The sequence below is a fragment of the Emydura macquarii genome, unplaced genomic scaffold, assembly GCF_026122565.2.
Source record: "Emydura macquarii macquarii isolate MOO-44397 ecotype Brisbane River unplaced genomic scaffold, CSIRO-AGI_Emac_v2 contig_1483, whole genome shotgun sequence".
NCBI classification, from domain to species: Eukaryota; Metazoa; Chordata; order Testudines; family Chelidae; genus Emydura; species Emydura macquarii.
In genome coordinates, this window is record NW_027131620.1 from 11,158,153 (window position 1) to 11,185,269 (window position 27,117).

Sequence of the window (27,117 nt, forward strand, 5' to 3'; positions counted from 1 at the left end):
GGGTGAGCGCCTCAACGCAGCCCTTCCGGTCCGTCTCCACCCCGCCCCCCCCAGCCCCTGTGCCCACAGTCTGAGTCTGCGCCGGGCCTTAATGGCCCGCTGATTGGCTTCTCTTCAACCGGGCCTCCTGCCGATTGGTTCCTAACCGTTCATCTGGTTGCTGAGCTAGCCTTCCTACGTCACACGCGCGCAAGACTTGGGCGCATGCGTGCGTGACCGCTGTCTCTGCCTGCTGCTGCCTTGGCTATTCTGTCAGGGGCAGGGTGGCGGCCGTTGACGCAACTACAGCGTCTTGTTTTCCCCTCCGTACGATGTAGATCGGAGCGCCAGTTACTGAGTTTCCTCTACAACGTCTCTGCTTGGTCGGTTTTTCCTTACGCTAATCGCGTATCTCCAGACCACCCACCCGTGGCAACGCAGTAATAACATTATAAACGGGTGGGGGCTTGTGTTTGTCCCCAGCTAAGATTTATTGTGGGGGGAAGGGGAAGAGATTGCCTTTTAAAATGGTTGCTTCCAACTGCCCCTCAGACGACCATTTTGAAAAGAAACCCCGCCCCCGCCGGGCCGGCGTTGAGCATGACCCATCACCTGCCCTCGCGGGCGGATCGACTTCCCTCCCTCCCCAGGTTAGCGAATAACGGCTGTCCTTGTCACGTGGCTCTGGGAAGCCAATCATCTGCCTCTGTTTTTAAAAAATCAGCGGATTTTAACTGGCTGCTTTCCTTGTCACGTGGCCCGGAGAGGCCAATCCTGGGTCTCCGCGACCGGGCACCTTAAAAAAAAAGATCAAATCATCATCAGTGGTTCGTTTAATTAGCTGTTGCCACCGCTAGCTGGTGGTGGCGACGCTGACGCCGTGCGTCCGTTTCAGGCTGTCAGTCAGAGGAGGAGGAGACTGAGGCAGGAGCGCGCCTCAGGTGAATGACTGTAAGGCGGTAGCACCCTGAGGCGCTCTCGGACCCCGGCGGTAGGAACGCGGCAGGTGGGCACAGCGGCCGTGCGGCTCTGGCTGCTGGAGCTGGTGCTGCTCGTGGGTCGGGCGGGGGCTTGCAGCCGCCGCAGCTTTCCGTGTCCTGGTAACCCGGGTTTCTCGGGTGGCAGAGGCGGGGCTCGGGACGGGCCAATGGGGAGAGGCGGCGGTTTAAAGGGTATGGCGGTTTGAATTCAAACAGCCCTGGTGGCCAGGGGAAGCAGGGTGATGACGGTCGGTGAGGGGAGCGGGGGGCGTGAGGCGCGGGGGAGGGAATGAGCTCCGCGTTCTAGTTTCTAGAGGCTTGGGGGGCTGCTGCACGGGTGGGGGGGACACACGTGGAGTCTGTGCAGTTGCATTTGGGACAGTTTGAGCGGGAGCTGCAGGGAAGCATGCGTTGTAAGGGGGAGAAGGTTTAGGGGGAGCTGGATTGGGGGGCATGATGTGAGTAGGTTACAGTGTGAGGGGATTGTACTGGGGGCTGTGAAGGATACTGGGTTCCTAGAGTAGGATTTTTCTGGCCAGCAGGAACCATTATGATCTCTTCTGACTGTAGTGGGGGGGATTGTGCAGGGACAGGGTGTGGGAGAGTCTGAGTGAGAATGGGAAGACTGCCTGCATGGTGGTGGTGGGGGCTCATTGGGGAGGGGAATTGAAGGTATGAAAACTGCAGAGGGGTGTAGGTTGGTCTAGGGTGTGGATGAGGATAGAAGAGTGCGAGGGATGGGATCTGAGGAGGAAGTGCAAGGGGTGATGAGGAGAAAGGTGATCTGTATATAAGATATTTCTAGTTAATTATGTCCCTACATGAGACAAGTCTGCAATTATATTTTCTCTATTTAGACAATATGGAGAAAAATGGTAAAGAGAACCACAGTGGGCTACCTGGTCACAGTGTCAAGGTAAAGTGGTCATGCATGCTTACTTACTAAAATGCAAATGCATTTTACTTGGCTTGATCATACAAGTATAAGTGTGAGTATAAGCCTCTATTTGTCCACTCCATAAGTTATCTGTGATAATTATCACTGACTTTTCAACAAATAGGTCCCCCTTTTTTATTGAAGTATTAAACTCTGACTAGGGAATATTCACTAAGCTACTCTGTTAATAAGCTCACTGCTGTGGAGACTAGCTACCTGGAATATAACTTGTAAAGCTTCCACAAATTGCTTCTGCATGCTGCTAGTGTTAAAATGTTTTCATGTGGGGTGGCAGCCAGAATTGTGATACAGATTTTTAAATATCTAAGACTGAACATCATTCTGGGATGTATTAGTACGAGCGTTGTAAGCAAGACACAAGAAGTAATTCTTGCACTCAGCATTGTTAAGGCCTCAGCTGGAGTATTGTGTTGAGTTCTGGGCACCATACTTAGGAAAAGATAGGACAAATTGGAGGCAGTCCAGTGGAGAGCAACAAAAATTATTAAAGATCTAGAAAAATCTTACCTATTAGAGAAAATTGAAAAAATTGGGCTTATTTAGTCTGGAGAAGGGGGAGGGATATAAGTCATCAAGTGTATAAAAGTTAGAAAGAGGAGGGTGATACATTGTTCTCCATATCCACAGGTCAAGTAGTGGGCTTAAATCTCCCTTGTTGCAATTTAGGTTATACATTGGGGAAAAATTTCCTAACTGTAAGGGTAGTTAAGCACTGGAACAAATTGCCTAGGGGCATTGTGGAATCTTTGTCATTAGAGGCTGTCCGTGTCTAGGGTAGCTACCTGAAAATGCCAAGGTCAGGGCTGGCTGCAAAAGGAGAGCAGATTCTCCCAGCACTGGTGGGTGACACTAAGTCAGACTTCCCAACCAGCCGCAAACAGTACTTCTGATTTCCGCACATTAGTTATGAAGAAGCCAGTATACAAATACACACAGCCCCTTTACTGCATTTCAGTCTCTGGCTCCCAGTCAGCCACTAGGTCCAGTAAAGAGACCAGTTATTTAAATCTCTGCTCTTTACCAAAAAGGTTTCTCCTGACCCCAAAGGGTCAGCCACAGTACCAGATCAATATAAGTTTAGATCTTACCCAAAATACCATGCTGCCAGCCAATCCTTTAATAATGAAAACTATAGGTTTATTATAAAAAGAAAAACAAACTATAAGAGAAATGTTACAGGATTAAAGCAATCAGATACATACAAATGGTTTGAAAGTCCATATATATCAGGTTTCTAGAAGAATTGTGGAGTTTTCAGGCTTATATACATCCAGTACCTGGAAGGGTCTTAGTCCTTTGTTTCACAGCTTCAGTAGATGAGTTGATCCAGAGGTAGGTGATGACTGAAAGATAGACTAAAGACTGGTGACTGAAGACAAAATGGATCCCAGGCCTCTGCCTTTTATGTCCTCTGGCCCTTGCCATGCTGCTTGTGGAATTTTACAGGAACCAAAATGGAGTCCAGAGTCACATGAGTAAGTCCTGGTGACTCATCAGGTATATCCCTGGCTTCTCTCCTTGGCCCCTTGTACCTGTGGATCTCTTAATGGGTCATGAAGCAGGCATTTGTTCTGCAGCCATCCTGTCTGGGGTGTGACCCAGACACAGCACAATTTGAAATACAGATATATCAAACATATCCATAACTCCCATGACACACACAACACATGAATATAAACATTATCATCTTACTTAGCACATTCTAGCCTTTCTAACTACCTGGCATGGCATATCTCACATGAATTACTATGATTTTGACATATTGGTGTTAAATAACACAATAAATACCCCCCCTTCCCCCTCCAATCCAGGCAGTGTGACAAGAGCTTTTTAAGAATAGGTTAGACAAATACTGTCAGGGTGGTCTAGATAATGCTTAGAGCATGTCTATGCTACAAAATTAAGTCAACTTAAGTTAAGTTGACATGCAGCCATTGCAGTAATTAAAGCAGCATTTTAGGATATCACCATGCTCCTGTCAATGGTGTGCATCCTCACCAGGAGCGCTTCCCCTGACTTACTGCATGGGGTGTTGTGATGTGCTGTTAGCCCCTGGCCTTACTGCTGCAGGGCTCTTAGCCCCAGGGGTAAAGGACTGATAGCCAACGTAAATAATGCTGTCTACATGGACAACTAAGCACTACACCTCTTGCGGAGGTGGAACAGCTTATGTCAACCTAACTCTAGTGTAGACAAAGCCTTAGTCCTGCCTCAGTGCAGGGAACTGGACTAGATGATCTATCGAGGTTTCTTCCCATCCTACATTTCTATGATTCTATGGAATCCCTTCTGTCCAATTTACTTTTTTTAACCCTTAATGGATATATTACAGTGTACTAGAGCTAATTAACCTTTACATGGATGGGAAAATCACTTGCCTGCTTGTATTAATAAATGGACAGGGCCAAGGAATAAACTACAGGAAAAGCAGAACATCTAGTGTGTTGTACTTGCCTCTATTGTAACTAAATGTGTTGGATTTTTTAGATTCTAACCCCCATTGGGGATGGTCCAAAACGGCTCCCTGTTCATCAGCAGCATCCTCAGAATCAGGTACCTGCAGGTGGAGTCCAAGCGCAGCGTATTCTGTGTTCAAATTTGGCCCAGCGAGTTCCTGTACAGTCCCAGACCCAAAAACCTGTGCTGTCAAACCAGAAACAGTCTCAAAATCAGCTGATGCAGCAGCCTCGACTAACTTCTCTAGTTCAACCAATTTCTAGGCCTCAGGCTCCAAGTAAAAACAGCGAGGAATCTCAACAGGCCTCAGTATCTGGTAAATATAACTGTAAATAAACATTTCCTCTTCAGTAATCTGCAGTCAACTGCATCAATTTAACTGAGTTGGCACGTATGCTTCCTGCATGCATGAGTTTTACCTTGAACTATAATTCTTTTCTGTTGTTTATATTATCACAGCATCTATGAGTCCCAGTTATGGACCGGGACCCAGCTGTGCTAGCTGCAGTACAAAAGCAGAACAAAAAGACAATCCCTGCCCAAAGCACCTTACAATTTGGAAGAGAATGCTTTACTAATGGGAAGAGAAGTTACAAGAGTAGTTCAGACTTTTGCAGAAAGTTTTCCTGGATTAAAAATTCCTTGTAGCTGTGATGCACTAAGTAGTGTGATGCTGCTTGCTTGTCCATAGGCCAGATTAGTGGCTTATTCATAAGAGAGTAATTGCTTCTCAGACGCGTGGTAATGATTGTAGTAGGAGAACCTAAATAGGTTCAGGTTGTCCCTGGACTCTGAGCCTGGCTTCTGTGCAAAACTTGGGAACCAGGTTAAGAAAAAATCATTTCGGAAGCAGACAGTGATGGCAGTTGTGTTTCTGAACTCTAGTTACGAATGTGTTCAATTCTCTATGTGCAGCAAAAAACCTTGAAGCAGAAGGGACATCTATCCAGAAAAATGAAGAAACTAAAAAGTAAGTCCATGGGAATATTGCCACTGAAGTCTGCGAGGCCAGGGTTTCACTCTTTTTGTTTAGGAATAAACAATGTAGCAATTTGGATGCAAAATATTTTGTAACTTAACCACAACTATTGTTTTTGAGCTGGTTCATCAGGAACACTGTCTTTGCATTTGTAAATACCACAAAATATTTTGGAGCAAAGAAGTTCTGGGATATATTCAGTCGGTTTCATGACCTGATAATCTTCAAGAGCAAAGGCTTTCATAGTTTATTTAAAAAAGAATCTGCATACTCAGGCCAAAAAAGAGCTCTGTTTTTTACTCAGGTGAGCTATTCTAAGTGAAGATGAAATTTTTATTTCCTTGTATGGAAAACCACAACTTAATAGATTTTTTTTTCTTGAAACTGGACAAGATTTATATTTTGAAACTAAATGTAAAATGCCTCTTTCCAGATCAAATCTTCTGCATGTATACATGAACTTAGGGAAAAAATGTACTAATTATGGCTCAGCTTCCAATAGTGTGTGCACTGAATTAAGTGCATGCACTTTGATATATCTAAACCACCAATAAGCACACACCTTCATTTGTGTGCACAAATTGGGCATTTGTGTCCATGCATGCTTTTATCTTGGCACATTCAACCTGACCACATGCAAAATTCCCTGCACTCTTGAAAATTTGGATACAGAAGTCTGAAAAAATTGACTTTTACATGTCAGATTCCTTTTCTGAAAGGTAGGTTTGCATTTCTTGGTTGACTGGCCCTATGTGTGGGAGTACTTGGTGGGCAGACTTTGATCTTGGTTAAATTGGTATAAATATGGAGTAACTCATTTGACTTCAGTGGAGTTACTCTGGGATGTTACCCCAATGTAACAAGAAATTCTAGTCCTTTGTGTGGCATCTAGCAACTTAAACCTATTTAACTTTCTCATAGAAGGCAGTGGTGTCTTGATGACTTCGAAATTGGCCGTCCTCTGGGGAAAGGAAAATTTGGAAATGTGTATCTGGCTCGTGAAAAGCAAAGTAAATTTATCCTAGCGCTGAAGGTGCTGTTTAAAACACAGCTGGAGAAAGCAGGAGTAGAACATCAGCTGCGGAGAGAAGTAGAAATACAGTCTCATCTTAGGTAAAATTTATCTAAAACTACTTTTCTAGATATGCTTCAAAGAACAGGAGAAACAGTTGGACTCCATTGTATCTCCTGATCCTTGATTAAAGGAGGAAGGTAGGAATATCTTGTAAAGTTACTCTCTTGGGATGGCCTGGGCAAACCAGTCTCCTGTACTTCTTGTATGATATTAGGGCAGCCACTCTAGTTCTTGTATAGTACTAAGCATTGCCTTGGTACCTAACAAATGTTGATCACTTACCTTATCAAATGCGCGGAGCTTGCAATATGAATCTAAAGGTTGTTTTTATGCTTTGCCACACCAACCTCTCAAAGCAGCAAGTCAATTGCATGGTTTTTTTATCCTGACCCTTATGCAACACATTTTAGGGAATAAATTAAAGGAATAGGCCTTATAACCCTCCTCCCTCCCCCATTGTCAAACATTAACATGTAATGGGACTTCTCCCATTACATGTTAGTTTTAGATGGCACAAATCTGTACAACTCCTTTTATATGTTCCTTAAACTTTCTAGTCTTCTACTTTCTGGAGTGGGGGGAGATATTTAACATACTTCAGGCAATGGCTACACTACAGAGCTTACTGTGGAGTAGATGCTCTAAGCTCATGGGAAAGAGCTCTCCTGTCAACTTTATTGTTCCAGCCTCCGCAAGAAGCGGTGGCTATGTTGGCAGGAGAAGCTCTCGTACCAACATAGTGCTGTGCACGCCAGCGCTTAGGTCAGTATAACTTGTGGCACTTGGGGGGTGGAGGGGTGTGTGTGGCAATTTTAGATGTATCCTTTCTGTATTAATCTTACTAATTCTTCAGTAACTTGACTATAAAGAGACAACAGCAACTTACAAAGACAAAAGTAGCTTTAGCATTACACCTATTCTGTAGACCCTCTGCCAATTCTTGTGGCTTTCAAATCGCACTTGCATAATTAAAAAGGGCAGGAAAATCCTATCTCCTGTTGCTATAGGAAAGACCCACTCAAATAAAAAGAAACAAATAACTGGGGAATTGGTGAAGTTGGCTAGCTGTGAAGTGTTGTCAAATAATTTAAAGCAAATTTTATTATAGAATAAAGACAGTGGAAAGCATTCTTCAAATAGGTATATTGTAAGCTAATGGTTTTTCAGTCTAACCTCCAATGTTTCTATAATACTGACTTGTGGACTCTATTGGGCAACTGTTTTTGAAACCTTCACGTTGAATGGTGGTCATATTTAGCTATTAAAAATTATAACTTATTCTTAGTAGCAAACGTGGAGATTGTACCTGATTAGGCAGGTGTGTAGTCAAGAGGGGAACAGAACCTTGATTTTGGTAGCATTGCTGTGAAGGCTGTCTAGATAAGTGAGGTACACTTACAAGGTCTTTCTTAAAAGCTGTATAAAGACTGATTTGGGGGGGGGGGTGCAATGGAGGAGGGGCTTAAACAATCTTTGCTCTATTAAGGAAAATTGAAAGGGAAGTTTTTAAAACATGCACTTTAAACTCTATAGCAACTCCAGAACTTTACCTACTAGCCTTTGAGGCACTAAAATGTACAGTAGGCTTGCCAAACTCATGCACTCTGAGGTGAAATGCTAGAGAACTACAGTGAAGAAATGTCTTGAATGCAATGGCTAACAGACTTAAAAAAAATTGCCTACAAACTTAAATGAAGTCAAAAGGGTCTTTATATACTAAAGTTGATGTGCTTTGTCATTGGTGTAAATTGTAGGGGGTAACTCATTAAAATATTAGAAATCTAGCTTCTCCACTGCATGACACTTCAAACCAGGTTCTAGTAACTACATTGTGTGTGTGTGTGTGTGTGTGTGTGTGTGTGTGTGTGTGTGTGTGTGTGTGTGAGAGAGAGAGAGATGATTTAAAAAAAAGATGTCATCTGTCATTTTCTTGCAGGCATCCCAACATTCTCAGGCTATATGGCTACTTCCATGATGCCACAAGAGTTTACCTAATTCTAGAATATGCACCTCGTGGAGAAGTCTATAAAGAGCTGCAGAAGCTAACCAAGTTTGATGAACAAAGAACTGCTACTGTATGTGTCTAACGTTTATCATCCACCAACTTTGTAAATAACTGAAGTATAAAATTAGACCTTTTAGACCAAAATGTGACACATACTCATACACTTAATCTCCACTGAAGTCAATGCATTTAGTAACTAAGAGCATAACTGATTAATTGTTTAATCTCTAGTTTTGAAACTACCTATTTAGGAATAGGTCTGGGAAGTTAGTCACTATGCATCATGACAGTTGTTCACTGGTGCTACTGTGGGGTCTTAAACATCTCAAATAAGTACGCAGGAGAGGAGAAGGCTGTAGAGCATAGCACTAAATAGCCAAAGGGGCTCAAGAGGATGAAATAACTCAGTAGAAAGTGTTTTAAGATAGACCTTATTGAGCTGAAACTGACAACACTGCAAATTTCACAATGAATGTCTAGGTCACATCAGGTTCTCTAACAGTTAAACTAAAGGGATTATCATGTCTTTAATATATGCTATCTCATGGGATCCCTCTTTACAGTATATGACAGAACTGGCAGATGCTCTATCATACTGTCATTCAAAGAGAGTGATTCACAGAGACATCAAGCCAGAAAACTTGCTGCTTGGCTCAAATGGAGAGCTGAAGATTGCTGACTTTGGATGGTCTGTACATGCTCCCTCATCTAGGTAAGAAATCAGACACTATATACCCTATCATCTCTTGATACAGTGCAAAACTTCATGGCTCTAATAAAATCTTAGTATGTATTAAGGAAACATACATTATTGTCATAGCACTAATTGTGGAAGAATGGTGCATGGAGATTGAATCTCACAATTGCAACTTGCCTAAAAATATGCACATTGTCATGAGAACTTCCAAAACTGGTTGGTTTGCCCAGTTAATTTACAGATCACTGTTTTACCTTCATCCCAATCCCCTTCAATTTGTTGGTGCAGAGTGTATCAAGAAAATACTGTTTTACTGTATTTTGAGCCTTGCATGCATCTGGGGAGAGCAGTAGGATTTGTTAATTGTCACTGTCCAATGTTTGAAACTTGAAGTGAATTCTTTGTTGGAGTAAAGGGAGCACAAACTAATGTGCACTTATGCATTTCCTTGCATAACTGACCACCAAGTTATCATTACAGACATTGCCCTCAAGATGGCATCTAAAAGTTAATATTCTACTTGTATGAACTTCATAGTTAAATAAGAGAAACTAGAAGTTCTGGGTGGAAGCTGGTACTAGCAAAGTAACTTTGAATGACTCTTAGAAATGGAGAATACTGCTCCATAAAGACCAAATTACAGTTTCTATGAAACCATATATATGTGTTTTAGGAGGACAACTCTTTGTGGTACACTTGACTATTTGCCTCCGGAAATGATTGAAGGGAGAACACATGATGAAAAGGTGGATCTCTGGAGCCTGGGGGTTCTGTGTTACGAATTTCTAGTAGGGAAACCTCCTTTTGAGGCAGACACATACCAGGAAACTTACAGAAGTATTTCAAAGGTATGTATGGGGTCACTTTCACTTCTTCATCCTAGATCACCTGTTCAGTGATATTAAATAGATATGTGGTGATAAAACTGAAATGTTTTTTCTCAGTTGACTTATGGGGATGGAAACGGGGCCCTGACTTACCATGGGAGGCTAATCGAAGAGCAGCCTAGCAGCTCTGATCCATCAGGAATTACCCTGATTTTATCTAATCAGCCTCTCTGGAGAGGGCTGGATTCTTCTCTTAATATGGACTGTAACCCAGTGTGAATTTACATACAAGCCACAGCAAAATTCACTGTCCGTGGGAGGTACGCACAGAAATCAGTGTAATAATCATTCAGTTGCTTGTAATTTGTTCAATACACTGTTGCTCCCATCATCATCCCAGTGAGCGGAAATAGACACCTTTAGGACCACTACTATTTCTGTCCTTTTTTCTTCTCCCATGCCAAGACTTCCCCCTCCTTTTCCCTACAGTAATTTCCATTTTTCTCCTTCAGAGGCTTCTCTTATCCTTTTTCTGTTTCAGCTACTGAATAGTGAATAGTTGATTTCTTGCAGTAAGGTACCATTGGTATCTACAGTTAACGCTATAGTTAGTAATCCAGGAGGACAACAAAATTTCTAGCTCAGTGTCTGATTGAAGAAGTTCACATACCATCTTCTTAAAAAAATCATGGTGAAGTGAATGGATGGAATATAAACTTAATGTGTCAACAATGGTACACATACCACTGTTTGGGAACCCCTGGTTTGCTCTGTATAGCTGAAATGTGACATGAGGCTAGAGAAAAGTCAGATTTGGTCTATAGACTGTTAAAACTCTTCTAAACTTTCCTTTGGCTCAACCACATCCCAGTATTCTCTGCTTTACTCTGTGTACAACCACAAACAATTCCTAACACCTGAAAAGGTTAGTCCTAGATTCTTTACCACTAGAATAGTAACTTATTTTTTGTTCTTAGGTGGAATTCAGATTTCCTCCTTTTGTAACAGAGGGAGCTAAGGACCTAATTTTAAAGCTCCTGAAGCATAATCCATACCACAGGCTGCCACTGAAAGATGTGCTTGAACATCCATGGATTACCACAAACTCTACAAAACAACCAAGCAGCCGGAAGAGTGAAGCTGCTACTAATAACAGAATGCAGTCTTAGCAAGGTGGCAGTTTCATACTATAACCTATCTCAAATGGACTATAAATGTAAGCGGAGCCTTGTAACCATGACTACTGTAATGCAGCCAGGAAAGGTTGCTTGTAATCAGACTTTAATAAAAGACCGGCTCATTAAAAAGGAGACTGGGAAAGATATAGGGAGTGGGGAATGACTCAGTTGCATGAGCTATTCACCATTTTAAACTCTCCTATTGTAATGGAAAATTTTTTTATATATATATTCAGAGCAGTTTGACAAGAAGTACTTAAAGAAGTTGATGGAATATTAGCCAACATACTTGAAGTCCAGTTTGCATATGTGTGCCATATACACTGAGATGAGGCAAAGCTCAATGTTGTGTTCTCCCCAAGGGCTCTGTGATGTGTTCAGTTTTAATGTTTGGCTCATACTTCCTAACAGCAAGAGCCACAACTGTCTGTCTGTCATGGTCTAACAAACTGTGCAATAATAAATCCGTGAGTTACCTGCATTCTAATTTATTGGGCCGCTAAGGTTATCACAAGTGTGCAGTGTTCTGAAGCTGAGTGGAAAAAGATGCATGTGCCTCTTCATAAATGTGTCCTAAAAATTGTGTGCATTTCTTGCTTCTGTGTACTCTTTAGCCTTCTGTTGTCTTGAGGGGCGAAGCATTTGAAATTTGTTAAATAAAGACTTGTTGCAGGTAACATTCTGATATAGTGCTGTTTTCATTATTGCACATGCTGCCGGACCTACTAGAAGACAACATTCTTAAATCACAAAAAATAGCAACAAGTATCAAGCTGAAATGTAAAAGCTTCCTGTTCTATGAAAAGTAAGAGCCTGTTCTTAAAGACTCCAGTAGGTTTTGCAGAGCCTAATGATTCTGCTGATGACCCTCCATAGAACTGTACTGTAATGTCAAATCTTTATTGTTCAGCACAAGGATTGCTGTACTGAGGTAGAGAGTGAGGTGTGGTAGTAGGCTAAGAATTATTTTAAAACAAAACTAGTTCCCTTATAACCAATGTGGAAGCATTTATACCAGTTAAAGTAACTCTTAACTGTCCACATGAATCTGCATCAATTTAAATGTCTTACATATTTGTTAAACTTGTGGACATGCTCATATGTGGATTATTTAGGACTTGCCTGTTTTAAGAACAAGTGACTAAACCCTTTGCCCTAATCAGCACAGGGGACAGTAATGAATCAGGAAGTTTCAGCCTAAAATAGCAGGATTTAAACAACTTGATTATAAGAGAAGTGGTTAATGCTGAAACTTCAAACTCCCAAGTATTGTCTAGAGAGAAAACTCATGCTAGTTTTCGTTTGCATATTTTCATGCTATGAGGAAAATTCAAAACATGGGGCAGAAAGATGCTAGTAGCAGGCTGTTAATTAGTACTGCTCAGGGGTCTGTGGTGGTTTGTCTAAAGTTTCTGCAATGAATTAATGAAAAGTAGAAAAAGCTGTGCTGCAGCCCCCTACTGTGGATACAGGTGTAATTTCACTAATGCAGTAGACAAGATTTCCACAGGTAAAAGTGAGCTTTGAAGCACCTGACTAACTTCTGTGGTTAGAAGTGGGCTATTGGCTGGGCTTGCAGTTATCTCTATTCAATTTCCACTGAAGTAAGGAATAAAAGTGTATTCTTACATTGTTAGCAAAATAGTCTAATGTATCAGCAGATACAGAAGGCCTAAGAGCCTATGGAATTTATTTTTTCCCCACATGCTGCTGAATTCAGTATCTTGTTTGTGCCCTGCTTGCAGATGCTTATGGTCTTCAGCCTTCCACTCAAGGTGAGTTAATTGATTTGCAGGGCATATTCCCTGCACTATTTCACAGAGCTGGGCAGTAGTGACTAGGGAGCCAGCCCTGAAGTCGTGTGCAGCTCAGGTACAGATGGACATACATGGAGGCTGGTGAACTAAGCAATGTGGAGATCAGGGCAGATGCTGAGCTGAGACTCAAGAACAACTGAAGTAATGACCAGTTCCCCTTTTCTTGGGGCACGCACCAGGGAAGGAGGTTCTGAAGATCACTTGCCTTAGGCAGTAATACAGGAGCAGAAGCCCAGACTGTTGTCCCAGCCCAGAACAAATTATCAAAAAATAATCCTAGATTAATTTAGATTATTTTCTAGCAATGATCCAATTGCATGTGATAGGGCCAAAGAAAAGTTATTACAGAACAATAGAAAAAAGTCATGTTGCCACAGGATTTAATCCTGCTGTCAATATACACAGGGTTCTACACTTGTGATTCTCTGCATCTCGTAAAAGTGAAGACGATTACACTTAAGTACTGCTGTTTCACCTGCAATAGATTTTTCCACTGCACATTCCTTTTGTGTTCTAAAGTACTGCAGTTTTTGCAATTTTGTACATATGACTGAGTTTACAGAATTATAATACCTCAGGCTTGTATGCATTTCTTACTGGAAAAGTAAACTAGAAGTTTTTTTATTGTATTTTTACTAGTGTTAACAATTCTTTAAGGCCTTTACCACTATTTTACAGACATTTGTTTTCAAATTTTTAAGCTTACAAGTCAGGATACAGAAGTTCAAAATATATTCTTGATTTAAAATACAATGCAAAAATTCATCTACACACAAATTACAAATGAGTTTATACAACCAGATTTATCTAATTCAGAGGTTAAAGTTAATCTGACTTAAAAAGGGGACAAGTGCAGTTTAATTACTTCACTGAGCAAATTAAATTAATTTTAAAATGTAAGTAGTATATGTCATGCTAGTGATTTTTAAAGGGCACTGTTTCCAGAAACCACTCAACCATGACTGCATTACGGGAAGCAATTGATAGACAGGCTGTAATGCTACTTGTTTATCTAATAGTGATAATAGAAAAATATATTTTACTTAGAAATGAAAGAATATAGTGACATGACAATTTGAATACTTTGAAAATAGAATTTTTTGTATCTTGCTATATTGGTATCAAACAGTGACTCTGCAACAGTACTCAGAAGACTCTATAAAGGAATTAAAAGCCCATCAGAGAAAATGGCTCTGATAAATAATTATGGGAAGGGGAAGGAAAACCAAGTTTCCTTTTTAAAAAAAAAAAAAAAAAAAAAAAAAAAATTGACTTGAAATAGAAGTCTGAGTCCTTAAAGGCCCCCAAATGTTTTAGCAACTTACATATCACAGGAAACTACTAGGGTAGTTACTGTTATGAGTTAACAATGTAACACCTCTCCACCACTTCAGTGGTTACTTAAAAATACTGCAGTTTTATCCAGAAAGTCCATTCAGTATCAGCAGAAGTAAATTTACATTAAAAAAAGTCAAAGCATCCCAGCAATTAAGCTAAAATATAAAGTCTGCTTGACGGATAAGTTGATTTCATGGTTACTTACAGATTCAATCACACAGTGGCTTACACATCTGTGCAAGGATGCAAGACACCCCATTTTCAATCAGGGGTCACATTGCAAGAGGGAGCACAGCCACTTAGGAGCAGTTAACTCTCTGCTGGCCAGGCAGAGAATGGGTAGAGCACTGGCTCCTCCCTAGAGCCTGCCAGAGCAGCTGAGCAGGGTGATGTAAGCTATGTTCTGAAGAAGGCTGGCACAGCTTATATCACTCATGGAGCAAAAGAGAAAGCAGCCACAACCCTGTGACTGAGTCACAATATGGATCTTGCTCTACTTCTGAGATGGACAGCATGTAACTGCACTCTTACTAAGGGCAACTTGCAAGGTGCCAATCTAGACCTAAATCATCAAAATTCCTTGAGGTGTACACACTAGCTTATTTTGGACCCATTCTTGGGCACTTTGTATTGTGTGGCTATATGTACATATCAAGCTTCACATTATAGGTCACAGTAATAAAATATTTAAGAAGCAATTTTCACCTGATTTTTAAAAAGAAAAAAGTTAAAATTGCATCATCCAGAGATCCTTAGTTCTTTGCACTTCCTTTAACTTGGAGGCTGAAGTTAAATCAATCTGTTTAAAGTCCATTTTGCTTGCATTATGCTGCAGTGTTTGTTTTATCAACACTGCAAAGGAACATCCAGATAAAGCTGCTCAAAATATTTTATTTCATTTGGTAATTTAAAAAAAATCTAAATCTTGGGCCTAAAGCTACTACTAAGTGTTCATTTAGGACAATTTCACTTATTGGGACTTCACCCTAATGCTTTTGCAGCACAAGAATGATGTAGCATTTAGTGGTTAGAATTTACTGCAGAGATCAGTTTTTTTTCTGTTTACATTAAATAGTTAACATGCACCCACTGTAGGTAGCTCAGACCTGCAGATTTCTTGGTTTGATGAATTATAGACATTGCAGGAGTTTGTAGAGTTTGCCATACTGAGTTGCGAACAGCTCGCCAAATGGACAACTCCAGCATCAAAGGAAATAGCACTTTAAAATTGCATCTGAAGTGAGCTATGCAATAAAGAGTCAGGATTTCACCCAAATATTCTACAGGATTGTAGCATACATAAGATTCCAGTAGGTCCAGCTGCCAGCCAACCAGAGGAGTGAGTTTTTGAGTGATGCTCAGCATCCATACAACTTAAAAGTACGGAATTACAGCATGGGTCTTTTCCAAGCAATAAATTATTTTAAAGGGGCAACAGATATAAATACTAAGCACCAAGATTGTGTATTTATCAGAAGAGGTATTCACATGATAAGATAGAGTATGCCTCAGAGAATAATTAAATAGGGATTCATTCTTAGTTTAATGTCTGACCTACACTATTATGAACTAGTGCTGCGCTCTAGCAATTGTATTTTACCAAGAAAAAATTAAGGCCCAAAAGCTGAGCTGTAAGGATACTAAGATGTATGTTCTAAACTGTTTCCTCATTGGTTTGCTTATGTTATCACTTGCAGAAGTTTTCAGAGACCATTTTAATATAGTTCTCAAAGGAAGGGAAGGAAAGGAAAATAGATATCAACATTTTCCTGAAAGTAACCTTTACTGGAAAGGACAAGTAAAAAGTAAGATGAGATCGGTATTACCATGATATCAAATAGGGAAACTGCAGTTGCACAGCACTTTTAAAAACTATGAATGTGAAGCATTTTAAAAAAAAAAAACAGGATTTCATCATGGGTTTGAAGCAGGAGGTTTGAAGAAACCAATTTTACGGAAATATCGGACAAGGAATGGCACAGAAACTAAGGTAATGCTAATTCGGACTGGAGCAAACACTTTGTGAATAGCATAGGCTAACACAATTGTGCTTGTACCAGCAGCCACTTTTGATTGCACCAAAGCTTCATTGAATCCAAGTTTTAAGAGAACTGCAGTCATGTCCACACCACTAGGAAGGAAAAGAAAAAAAATTGTAATTTTTAAAAAGAAATATAAGAAGTTGCACCATTTTCCTTAGGTTAGTAAAGAGATCTTTTGTTTCATCTAGGATAATCCAGGTACTCATGTTCCTGTTCCCCAACTGGATACCTACCTTAGTTATAGCAGAACAGTGTTAAAGTTTATGTCATTACTTAAAAAGCAGTTAAACAGCATGCCAGATTCTGATCTAGAAATGGATGAATTTTTAAAATGGAGCCACTCTAGATTTATAGTGCTCTTACTCAGATTAGATTCTGGCCTTGCAATATTTCTGAAGATTCAAGGGGCACATGATGATTAACATTTCCCTTTTTCTATGTAAATCAAAAACCTAAAGCACAGATGTATTAAGAAATAAAAAAATATCCCAACAAATACGCTACACTGATTGAATTAAGAGGCACCATCAACTAGAAATCTAAATTCATTAAATTTGTAATTTGAGGTATTACCTTTGCCTCTAAGACCTCCCATACCTTCCAACCAATTTAATGGTTTTACAAGAACTTTTAAAAATATTTATATTTTTCCCCTCCCTATTGCTGTGTGAAAGGCCCACCTAAGAAGGAAACTGACTAGACAAAGTGCTGCCAATTGATAACCTCAGATGCCTGTTACAAGAATAAGTAATATATTTTCAGACTGAAGTGTTATTTTATCCCCCTCCCAACTTGGCATCCCTAAAAAGCCTTCTTATTCATCTCCCTTTTCTCTGCTCTCACAGTTGTGTAGCTGCAGCATCAGCCCAATATGCAAATCTCCCCCTTACAGTTTAAAAAAAATTTTTTTTTTTTAAATATAGGGCTAGAAGGATCTCAAGAGATCACCTAGACCAGGGGTGTCAAACATCCGGCCCGCGTCCGGCCAGCTTTTTTGAGACGTGCTGCCGCCCAAAGTGAGGGCATTGGCACTTAAAGAGATTTCTCTGCCTATGGCATTGCCGGTTTAAGAGTCCATGAAATGTCTTAAAGCATCGATGCCGGATGCAGAGAAATCCCTTAAAGCGGCAATGCACTCAGTCCGGCAACACGGTCCCCCGCAAAATCCTGCGGCCGAAAGGGCCAATGCTGCACCGCCAAAAAGGGGAAGATGGCCCGAATTTTTCGGCGGAGGGTATTGCATGGCCCCTGTGAAGTGCAGTTTATGAGAATTTGGCCCGTCACCATCAGCAAGTTTGACACCCCTGACCTAGACCATCCTCGCCAGTTGTTTGTCTAACCTGTTCTTAAAATCCTCCAATGACAAGGATTCCACAACCTCCCTAGGTAATCTGTTCTATTATTCTACTTTCTGTATTTTAAAAAAATAGTTGAAAGTTTGTAAATCTTTACAAGATTTAAAATAAAGTTCAACCATCAGTAAAATGAAATAGACCATCAGTAAATCTGACCTAGAGTAAGACAACAATACATCCATACATAATGTTGAAAGTTAGCTAATGGAGAAGTAAAATGGCTGTTTGAATGCTGAATAACTTATGTAAAAACAGACCAAAGGAAAGAAAGAGTGACTTGTCTCCAACTCCAGCCATCAATCAGTCATGTACACATTGTAAATAAGGAGGCCACAGCTATCTTCCGTTATCTAGCATAGACTCTAAATTCTGGAAAATTTCCCAAACAAAGATCCAATAGCCCATTTTTTTTCTCTCTGCAGTTCTCCCACTTGACTATATAATTAGGCTTAGCAGGATTTGATTTACATCCTTAATCACTGGTAAATGTCAATTTCACCTGACAGAAATTGACAAAATAATCCATCAACAGTTGGCAAGTGCACCTAGTGCTTTTAGGAATCTGGTGTCAGTGGCTCACAGCTGTGCAGGGAACCCTCTGCAGCCCTGATGACTCACTCCCTGCCAGGAGTGCAGGGGCCATCCCTTGACAGGAACCATTCAGCAGCGGAGTGGCTTCCCTCCCTCTGCTAGGGGCTCCTCCTCCTGCTCATGGCTCCAGCCAAGGGTCTCTGCTCTGCCAAGCCAGCACTATAGGCTCTTGTGCTCTGGTGCCTCAGGCCTTTGAGCCAGGCAGGGAGCCCTCTGCAGCCTGGCTGTCAGGGCTACCCCTAACCCTTCTTCCTTCATTTCCCACAAAAATGGAAATTAAAATATAGTTAAAAATTAAAAACAAATGCTTAAAAATACAAATCAATATTAACTGTCAAAATTACAAAAGCAAATGGAAGGTATTGTTAATTGTTTTGTAACATGGGAGTTATGCATTTCCAATGCCTCCAGGGGGATCTTTGCTGCCATCCTGTGTTCTGTGCCTGTAAACAATTATGTACATTTCTAAAAATAGAACCTGATCCCAAGAGCCATGTACAAACTCCTCTCTCCTCTCCCTGGCTGTCCCCCCTCTAGTTTGTTTTGTTTTTAATTCAGTCCTATATTTGTTTTGATCTTTCTGTTCCTTCTGCAGTTATATGCAAAATTCTAACTGGTGTCTTTCAAGGCACCTCACTGGCTTCCAGCCTACATCATTCTTTTGCTCTCTTTTCTTGCATGGAAGTCCCGGAGTAGATGTCCAGGGCAATCACTATGTTTTGGACTGAGTTCTGCTTTTATTTGATTAACACTGAATTAAACATAAAATATTTAGATCTACACAGACCAAGCCAGTGTTTCACTAAACAGCAGGTCCCCAGAAAATGAACAGAGACTCCTGTTCTGGATGGCTGTACTGGCACAGTCCCCATCCTGCAGCCCTCACCAGCTGCTTCAGCTGATATGCTCCCAGATAGAGAGCAAGGTACTTTTTAAATGCGAACCCTCATCTTTACTCTTGCTTGTCTCAATACAGATGGGCCCCAAATATGCAGCTGCCCCATACACAGAGCTCCAATTGGATACCATGAGACTTCTGCACATGGAACAAACACAATGTTGAGCCCTGACTAGTCTTAGCAGTTAAATACTACCTCAAAAATCCATGCCTGTTAGATATTTCTTATTTTCTACACAATATTACCGAAAACCAGAGAGTCTGCAAGAAGCACTGTACAAACCGCACCTTGAAACAGCCAGGTAGAATATTCCCAAAGACATTAGTGAAATTCCAATGTGGAATGAAACCCCTACAGCACCGTATTCTTTAAAAACTTTTTTCAGCTGCTGGGTTTTGTTGGGTTTCTTCTCATCCTCATCACTGGGATCCGTGGCTTCCTTTCCAGGGGATCCACCTATGTCCTATCCAAAAAGAAAATGATGATTTAGAACGAACACTCACATGACACACAATGTCCAGGTTCCAGCTAATTGTCTCGAACTACTTGTTGAGAAACAAACCAAAGCACAGTACTGTATGCAGTGCTGTTCTCAGGTGCTTTGAATGGGGAGCAAAACAAAGATGTATGGTATTAGGCGGCAATTTACCCCATGGAAGAGAGTCCACATGAGTCATTAACCCAGGTTTCAGGGATGCATTGAGCACTGAATACGGTCCTGATCCTGCAATTGACTCAATTCAGGCAGTGGTCCACCCACACTTGTAGGACAGGACTGTAGGACAGAATGATTTTGCTTTGCACCTCAGTGCTCAGCTTCACATTGCAGATCACTAAAGAGCACTATATCACCAAAGGCCAAGTGACTGGTGTCTCTCTCTCTCTCACACACACACACACACACACCAGCTTAAAATAATTTACCCTCGGATAAAGCCCAATATCTTAAGCTCTTGTAAATCATGTTACTGATACACAGAACAAAGAGAAAGAATCTGGGAATTACTGCTGCAACTTGGTAGCAAGGAACAGCACTATGCCTTTGCTTAAAAACAAATGCAGATATGCTAGCACTGGTTTAGCAGCCTAATCGTCCTGACAAATTTCTGCCACAGCCAGCGAGGAACCCATTTCATTTCTCCTTCTGGCACTTCTATAACAGATTAAGGTTTATAATAGAATTTCATAATAAAAGTATTTTTCAAAGCAATCCGATACTAACTGTACAGGCAAACAGAGCAGCCAGTATGCCTCGGGTGCTGGGTCTGACACAGTTTTGGACATTATCTTGTCTTAACCCCAGAGGAAATGTTAGCCAAGACAAGAGGGAAAACTTTGGGATCTTTTATTTATTACTGGACAATAGGATGGAGAGAAGAGTTCCTCCTTCAAATTACTGAATAGTAATGGTGTCAGCCCGACAGTCATTGAGACCAGACACCCACTGTTTAGCTACAGCACAGGCAGTGCCACTGAATGCTTCCCACCAGTAAAAGTGCCTCTAGACCTGGATGGAGGAGAGAATATTTCAGTTTCCTTTGCCCATTCTGTCTTAACTCTTTCAGATTGCCAATGAGGCGGCCCACGTAAGCTCCGCATTATATATTCTTTCAATTTACAGTGCTAAAAAGCATCTCAAGCAATCATCAAACAACCAGAAGAGTATCCTCTCCTAATGTAGATACAAAGAATTCACAGGAACTCCAGGCTCATTATATCAAAGCCCATACTGCAAAATGGAAGCACAAGATCGAAGATGTAGCCTGTTCTTGTCACCTAAATTGCTTCCATTTCCTTCAATTTTGCTCTCACTAATCTCAAGCACTAGAAAAACAGATAGATATTGAGGCAGCTTCTGAACTGGTATTGGCAGTGAGGCAAGAGATTAAATCAGTACCATTTTAGCAGCAATTTATTCTGAATACCCAGTGTGGTCATGCCCTGTATTTCTACTTGCTTAGTAAAGAAAGCGGAAGGAACAAAATTATTTTCTATAACATCTCTGCTAGGAAGCCTATTTTTCTTGGTTCCTGGGAGTCCTGTAAGGTCAGAAATCAACACACCAGAAGATTAAGGTGCTTGATGTGTTTAAGAATTCAATCGTGACTGAAAGCAACCAAAAGCACAGGTTAGCTGGTTAGCTGGAGCTGAATACTCATGAGCAGACCTTTGCCCCTGGCATGCATCTGGTTGATGGATTGGAGCCTCATGAGGGCATATTCATGAAATTTTATTTTTAGATTATTGTTTTGAGACAAAGGAAACTCAGTGTTTATTTGTAGTCCTGCAGAAATGCACTGAATGAAAAAATATTTTAAAAGGATTAGTTTAAAAAGAAAAATCACATTAGAGAGACTATTTTGAGTTGTAAGCATCTGTAGTTATATGATGTTCTTTAGCAATACCAACAGGATTATTTCCCCCTAAACAAAACAAAATCTAACTGTATTAAGAATAAGAATAAAAAAAAAAAATAAATAGACAGTATAGGTCACAGAAGGGTCTTCAACAAAATATTTTAACCTAATAAGAAAAAAGAACATATGGATAATAGTGTGCAGACTGTGGGTGGTCTGAGGCAGAAGAAAAAGAAGCTCATGTCAAGAGCTTTAAGTAATGGGCACTGGCTCTCATTCAGTTCTCACAGCTCTCTGCGGCATTTCTAGTTAAAACCGTATCATTACTTCCATCATAATTTGCTGTTTTTCAGAGGCACTGTACAGCTGGAACTCCCACTGACCTTAGAGGATACTAGCCCATGCAAAGAACCTTTGAAACACCACAAGATGCCGTTTTTATGCTTTACAACTTGGCCATAAAAATTAACCTGGAGCTGAACCTTCACATTCAGAAATCCTGACAAACAAATTTAAAGACAATCCTCACCATCATCAGAAGATTTGGGGGGAGAGGGGGAGATCCATATACAGCTCAGCCAAGTTATGGAAATGTTAAAATACTATGTATTTTGTTCTAACAAACATGTTGCATTTCTAATCCAACACCACTCATTTAAAAAAAAAATAAAGTGACATACTGAATGCTGAAAATACATTTGCAAATAAAGTGTGGAAGTGCTCCTTAGTTGTCTTTGAACTGAAATAGGGAAGAGGATAAGAGAGATAAGAAAGACCTTTACTCCCATATCTCAGTACATTTTTAAGTGTCCTGCCCAGTGTAGTTTTAAGTGTCCCAAGTGATTGGGCCTCTACCGTATACCTTGGAAAACTATTCTGCAGGCTAATAGATATCAGTGACTGGAACATTTGGCCTAAACTTTCCAACTGAATTTCATCCCTTTTCTTTTGTTTCTTATTCAGTTTTTCTGAAGTGACAGTTACTTCAGATCTTCTATAAAATTCAAAACGTGTAATCAGCATACCACAGGAAATGAAAATCCTTCTCCTGTATTTTATGAGAATATGCTGCACAAACACACTACAAGTACTAGAACTCTTTCCTCTATTTTAACACCTTCTATTCTTAAAACCTATCCTACAAAAACTGCAGCATCTTGAAAACAGTATCAAGTAATGTTTTTGGCCAATGCGTGCAGATAAGACAGAATTATTTTTTAAAAAAGCAATTGTTTTACTGCCTGTTAAAACTGTGTCCAGCCCGTACAAATTGGCACTAGCTCGTACAACAATATAACCAGAAAGATTTCAAAGAGCAAAAAGCAAGTTTATATGGGGTGAAATAAGATTATTTCCCTCCCTCTGAACCCTGCTGTGATGCCATCTCCCCAATGGAGACTCCTGGCATCTTTATTCCCTCTGTACAGCATTATAAATCTCTATGGTGGTGCAGAAAATGAACCCATTTTGGAAAGAAACACTGCAGGACCTGAGAAATTTTATAGCACAGATTAGGACCTTATAGTTAACCCAGGTACAGCTCCTTTTCCTCTCAACGGGACAATCCCCTCCCTGCCCGATGCATCTCCCTAAAGCACAAGGGGGTTTCCTGAGGCAGGAGGGATCCTGGGCGGTATTTGCCAATATTGACCAGGGCACACACTACAGAGAAGCAAAGCGAAACCCACTTTGCCAGTTGCTGCTGACTCAGCCTGAGTCACCCTCACCCACCTTCCCGGAGCTGCTGCTGCTGCTGGGGAAGTTGCTGGCAGTTGCTTGCAGTGTTATCTGGAGCTGCAGCTGGCCCAGCTCTGCCTCCTCTCGCGCCTGCTGGACGCGTCCGGAGCCCGTGAGGGCGGGCAGATAACTGCAGCGGGGAGCAGCAGCAGGGGCAATCCGCCCGGCGGCGGGCAGGAGGCGGAGGGGGTTTTGCAGGCGCAGGTCCCCCAGGCGGAGCCAGCTGTGGCCCTGCAGGAGGCTGGATCGATGCTGCCTCCTGCGCGGAGCCGCTCTAGCGTCTGCTCCAGCGAGGCCAGCCTGTACCTGGCCGCCGAAGAGCGGCGCGGCGGCCCCCGCTGCTGCTGCTGCTCTAGGGCTGCCGCCGCTGCTGCTGCCCACCGTGCGCCAGGCGGTGCGCGCGCCAGAGCCCAGCGCACGGGCCAGCCCCGGGGGGCCTAGGGGCACCAGCCAGGGCATGGCTGGAACAGGGCCCCGTGGCCCGGCCGCGATTCCGGCGAGGGAAGCAGCCAGGCCCGCCGAGACTAGCAGCCACCCCCCGCCCCGCAGCCCAGGCTCTCTCCTCCTTAAAGAGACAGTAGCGAGCGAGCGAGCGAGCGGGGCAGGGCGGCCCCTTGCAGCTTTTCCTCGGAGGTGGCGGGACTCGGGGGAGGGAGAAGCTCGGTCCCCTCCCCTGCTCCGTGCGCCCTCCCCTCTCCGCTGAGCCAGGCCTGACCGTCGCCTCCTTGCACCGCTGACGCCCCCAGCAGAGTTGGCGGGGCCGGGGGGGGGCAGTAGGAGGGCGGCCAGCAAAGCCCAGGCCCCGTGTAGCAAAGGGCAGGGCGCTGAGTCAGCAGCCGGCTCGGAGCGCACAGCCTGCCCCGCAGCTCTCCCCGTGCACGTCACTGGGCCCGGCGTGAAGCCAGGCGGTGGGCAGAGGCCCGGGTGCTGATGCACTGAGCAGAAACAGCTAAAGGGCAAATGAGGGCCTGCCCCCCCCCGCCGCCCAGCTGCTGAGACTCCATAGGCAGACAGGTCGGCGAGGCTCGAGAGGAGCACGAGAGAGCCCGAAGGCCGGCGAGTCCAGCTGCTAGTAATAAAAGTTGCCCCCCTGCCCCGGGGGGGAAGCTGACTGTAAATGGCCCTCTAGGCTCGGGCCCGCCGAGGGGATGTAATAAAGCGCGCTGGTGGGTGGCTAAGGACACCAGGAGTGGTGGTGATCAGTTACGAAGGGTAGAAATGACACTCAGTGGATCCCCTGACAGCACATCTCAGGGGTTCACAGAGGAGATGTCCCACAGGGTCTGGGACCTGTCTACAGCCCCCCCTTAATTCCCAGCACAAAGTTTTGTTGCTTGGGTGGGGGTGGGGGTGTGTGGGTGTGAGTGTGTAACTCACCTTAAATGCAAAGCTCTGAATTTAAGTATCAGTGAGACTGATGAACATGGGAATGGCCTTAGGGGAAAAAAAACTGGCTTGTGTCCTTTTTTGCTTCTTTATGAGGTAGAAAGAAGGGCTGAAAAATGTCTGCCTTAAAAAAAAAAAAAAAAAAAAGCTGGGGAGGGTTGTGTTGCTTGTTTTCACATTAGAAATTCAGGTGGAAGAGTCCAGGGTAGCTGGAAATCTAGTGAAATTATGACATCGCCAGAGTCTGCCATGTGAATAGTTGACAGTGAAGAAGCTCATGAGGCAGGGCAAGCGACAGAACTTTCACAGAATGTATGCTGGACCTAGACTGTGGAACTCACTCCCACAGGATATTAAGAATGACTTCATTTTCAAAGCTAAGGCCTGTGAGAGCAAGCCTTCCATTTTAGCTTTCTTTCTCTCTCTCTCTCTCTCTCTCTCTCTATATATATATATATATGTACCCACTCATCCACATACACAAAGAAACATACATTAAAAAAACCCCCCCAAAACTCTACAGCCTAATCATGCTATTTGTCCTACCAGACAGGAGGGAAGGTAAAAAGAAGGAAATATTGGTACTGTCATTTCTATATTTAAATATGTGGAAGGTGCTCAGATACTGATGGGGGCCACATACGTACCTAGATGAACCTAGGTAGATAGAACACATTTATTATCATGATTAATTATTTGCATTGTATAACATTTGGAGCCCACAACCCCATTGTGCTAGGTGCTATACTAACACAAAAAGACAGTCCCTGCCCCCAAACTGCTCACATCTCTAAGATCCCAACCCCCTGTCCCCCGCACCAAAAATCAGGGAAAATGGGGCTCGACAATCCTGTTAATTCTACATTAAGCTATAAATATAACAAGAAAAAGAGGAAGTACAGGTGTTACATAGCTCAGTTGGAACCTTAGTTCCTGGTCCAGGAAGTTATTCTGTACATGTGGCCCATTATCTTCAATGGGGATCTGTGGTGTAGGAGGTGTGCAAACTGCCGGTCTGCCCATATAACTTGCAATATCAATGCCGAAACTTGTCCATTTCCAGGGCTTCTGTGATTTTTAGCTGGGGAACCTTAAGGTCATTGAATATAGTTCAATGTTGGAAATTTACACAGCACCTTTTGCCCTGAAGATCCCAGAATCCTTCATAAACAGAAATCACTTTACACTTTGCTGAAATGAATCTCCTGCTGGGCTGAAAGGTGGCTTCCAAATGGCACACAGAATACTGCTCAGAAGTTGAGGAGGGGAAATTTTGCATGTTTCACAGCAATCACTGATCACCATAAATTGTGTGGAAACACTTAATGCACCTAAATGGTAAGCTGTGGCTCAGAAATGTTTTTCTTCTCCCTGTTCCCTAATGACCCATCCTTTCTTCCTTACGAGTGTTATTAGTTCTATATTGCTGTATGCATACATGGCCCTGTACAAAAGGAGAACTGTGTCCAATACATAGAAGGATTCCTGCCCGAAAAGACTTGTAGTGTAGGAGCACAGCTAGAACTGCACAGGACAACACAGAATGTTACAGTGCGGAAACAGCATGGTGGGTGGCCATTATCAGTAGAATGCACCACAGAGCAGATGTGTTTTGAAGAGTCTTTTGAAGGAAGAGAGTAAGAGAGCTTTGCATATATTAAATGAGTGTCTGTTCCAGACATAATGGGCTGCAAACATAGTACTAGCATTTTAGTCCTTGCTCCATAAATCTTGTTCTTTCTGAGACTGGGGCCAAGGATCAAATGTAGAAATGCAGAGTGGCCATCTACAATACTAACCACTGAGTCGGGCTGATCTTTTTTTGCATAAAATAAAATAATTGGTGAGTCATTTTGCATAGATATTTCCAGACACGGAGCAATTCATGAACAAAATTAGAAACAATAACAGCAATCACTGAAAAAGAAACAAACATCCCCACTTAACACAGCTTAAAGCAAAGAAAGCACACAAGTGCCAAGTGAAGAGAGATTTGCTCCAGTTTGCTCTGGGCATAATGGACTAAGAACATGGGGAGAAGACACACCTATCAGAGCCAGATTAAGAATGCAGACCCACTCCTCAGATTTGCAGGGCCTGGTGTAAATTCATTCGTGCAACGCCTATTCCTTCCCCACATATGACTGCAATCCCCACCTTTTGTCCATAATCTCCTTCCTTTTTGTTATCGCAACCCAGCCTCCCCTCTTTAGGAAGTCCTATGGCCTCTAATAACTGCCCCATGCACCTGGGAATACCTGAAATCCTAATAATGGAGCTGAAGAAAGTTTACCCTGCAAGGAGGCAAGGAGGGCAATTAGGGGATTCACTCTCTGCTGTGCCTCTTGAGAACATGGTAAGAATGGTGAGCCCTGGAATGCAGGCTGGTGCCCTAGCTAGCAGGGTAGTTGCGTGTGTTATGTGTGGGCACTGGGAGAATAGAGCTGTTTGCAGGCCTGT

The 27,117-nt window shown here is 42.3% G+C and overlaps 2 protein-coding genes across 4 annotated transcripts; one reads left to right on the top strand and one right to left on the bottom strand.

The window, feature by feature from the left end:
• The first annotated feature begins 265 nt into the window (after nt 1–265).
• AURKA (aurora kinase A) lies at nt 266–11,812 on the top strand. Of its 3 annotated transcripts, XM_067554202.1 has the most exons (10): nt 266–362; nt 875–985; nt 1,817–1,875; nt 4,405–4,690; nt 5,290–5,344; nt 6,275–6,466; nt 8,365–8,503; nt 8,997–9,145; nt 9,804–9,978; nt 10,935–11,812. In XM_067554202.1, the coding sequence occupies exons 3-10, from the start codon at nt 1,822–1,824 to the stop codon at nt 11,124–11,126; spliced, it is 1,242 nt and encodes a 413-aa protein (XP_067410303.1). In that variant the 5' UTR covers nt 266–362; nt 875–985; nt 1,817–1,821; the 3' UTR covers nt 11,127–11,812. The 3 variants fall into 3 exon arrangements, with proteins under 3 accessions (XP_067410303.1, XP_067410302.1, XP_067410304.1); XM_067554201.1 differs by lacking the exon at nt 266–362 and having other exon boundaries at nt 847–985; XM_067554203.1 differs by lacking the exon at nt 266–362 and having other exon boundaries at nt 866–920.
• Nucleotides 11,813–12,307: 495 nt separating this feature from the next.
• Nucleotides 12,308–24,074, bottom strand: FAM210B (family with sequence similarity 210 member B). Its single transcript, XM_067554204.1, has 3 exons — nt 23,266–24,074; nt 19,465–19,640; nt 12,308–16,421 (listed from the first exon to the last, which is right to left on the bottom strand). Exons 1-3 carry the CDS (start codon nt 23,728–23,730, stop codon nt 16,205–16,207), a joined length of 858 nt encoding a protein of 285 aa, XP_067410305.1. The 5' UTR covers nt 23,731–24,074; the 3' UTR covers nt 12,308–16,204.
• Nucleotides 24,075–27,117: the final 3,043 nt, after the last annotated feature.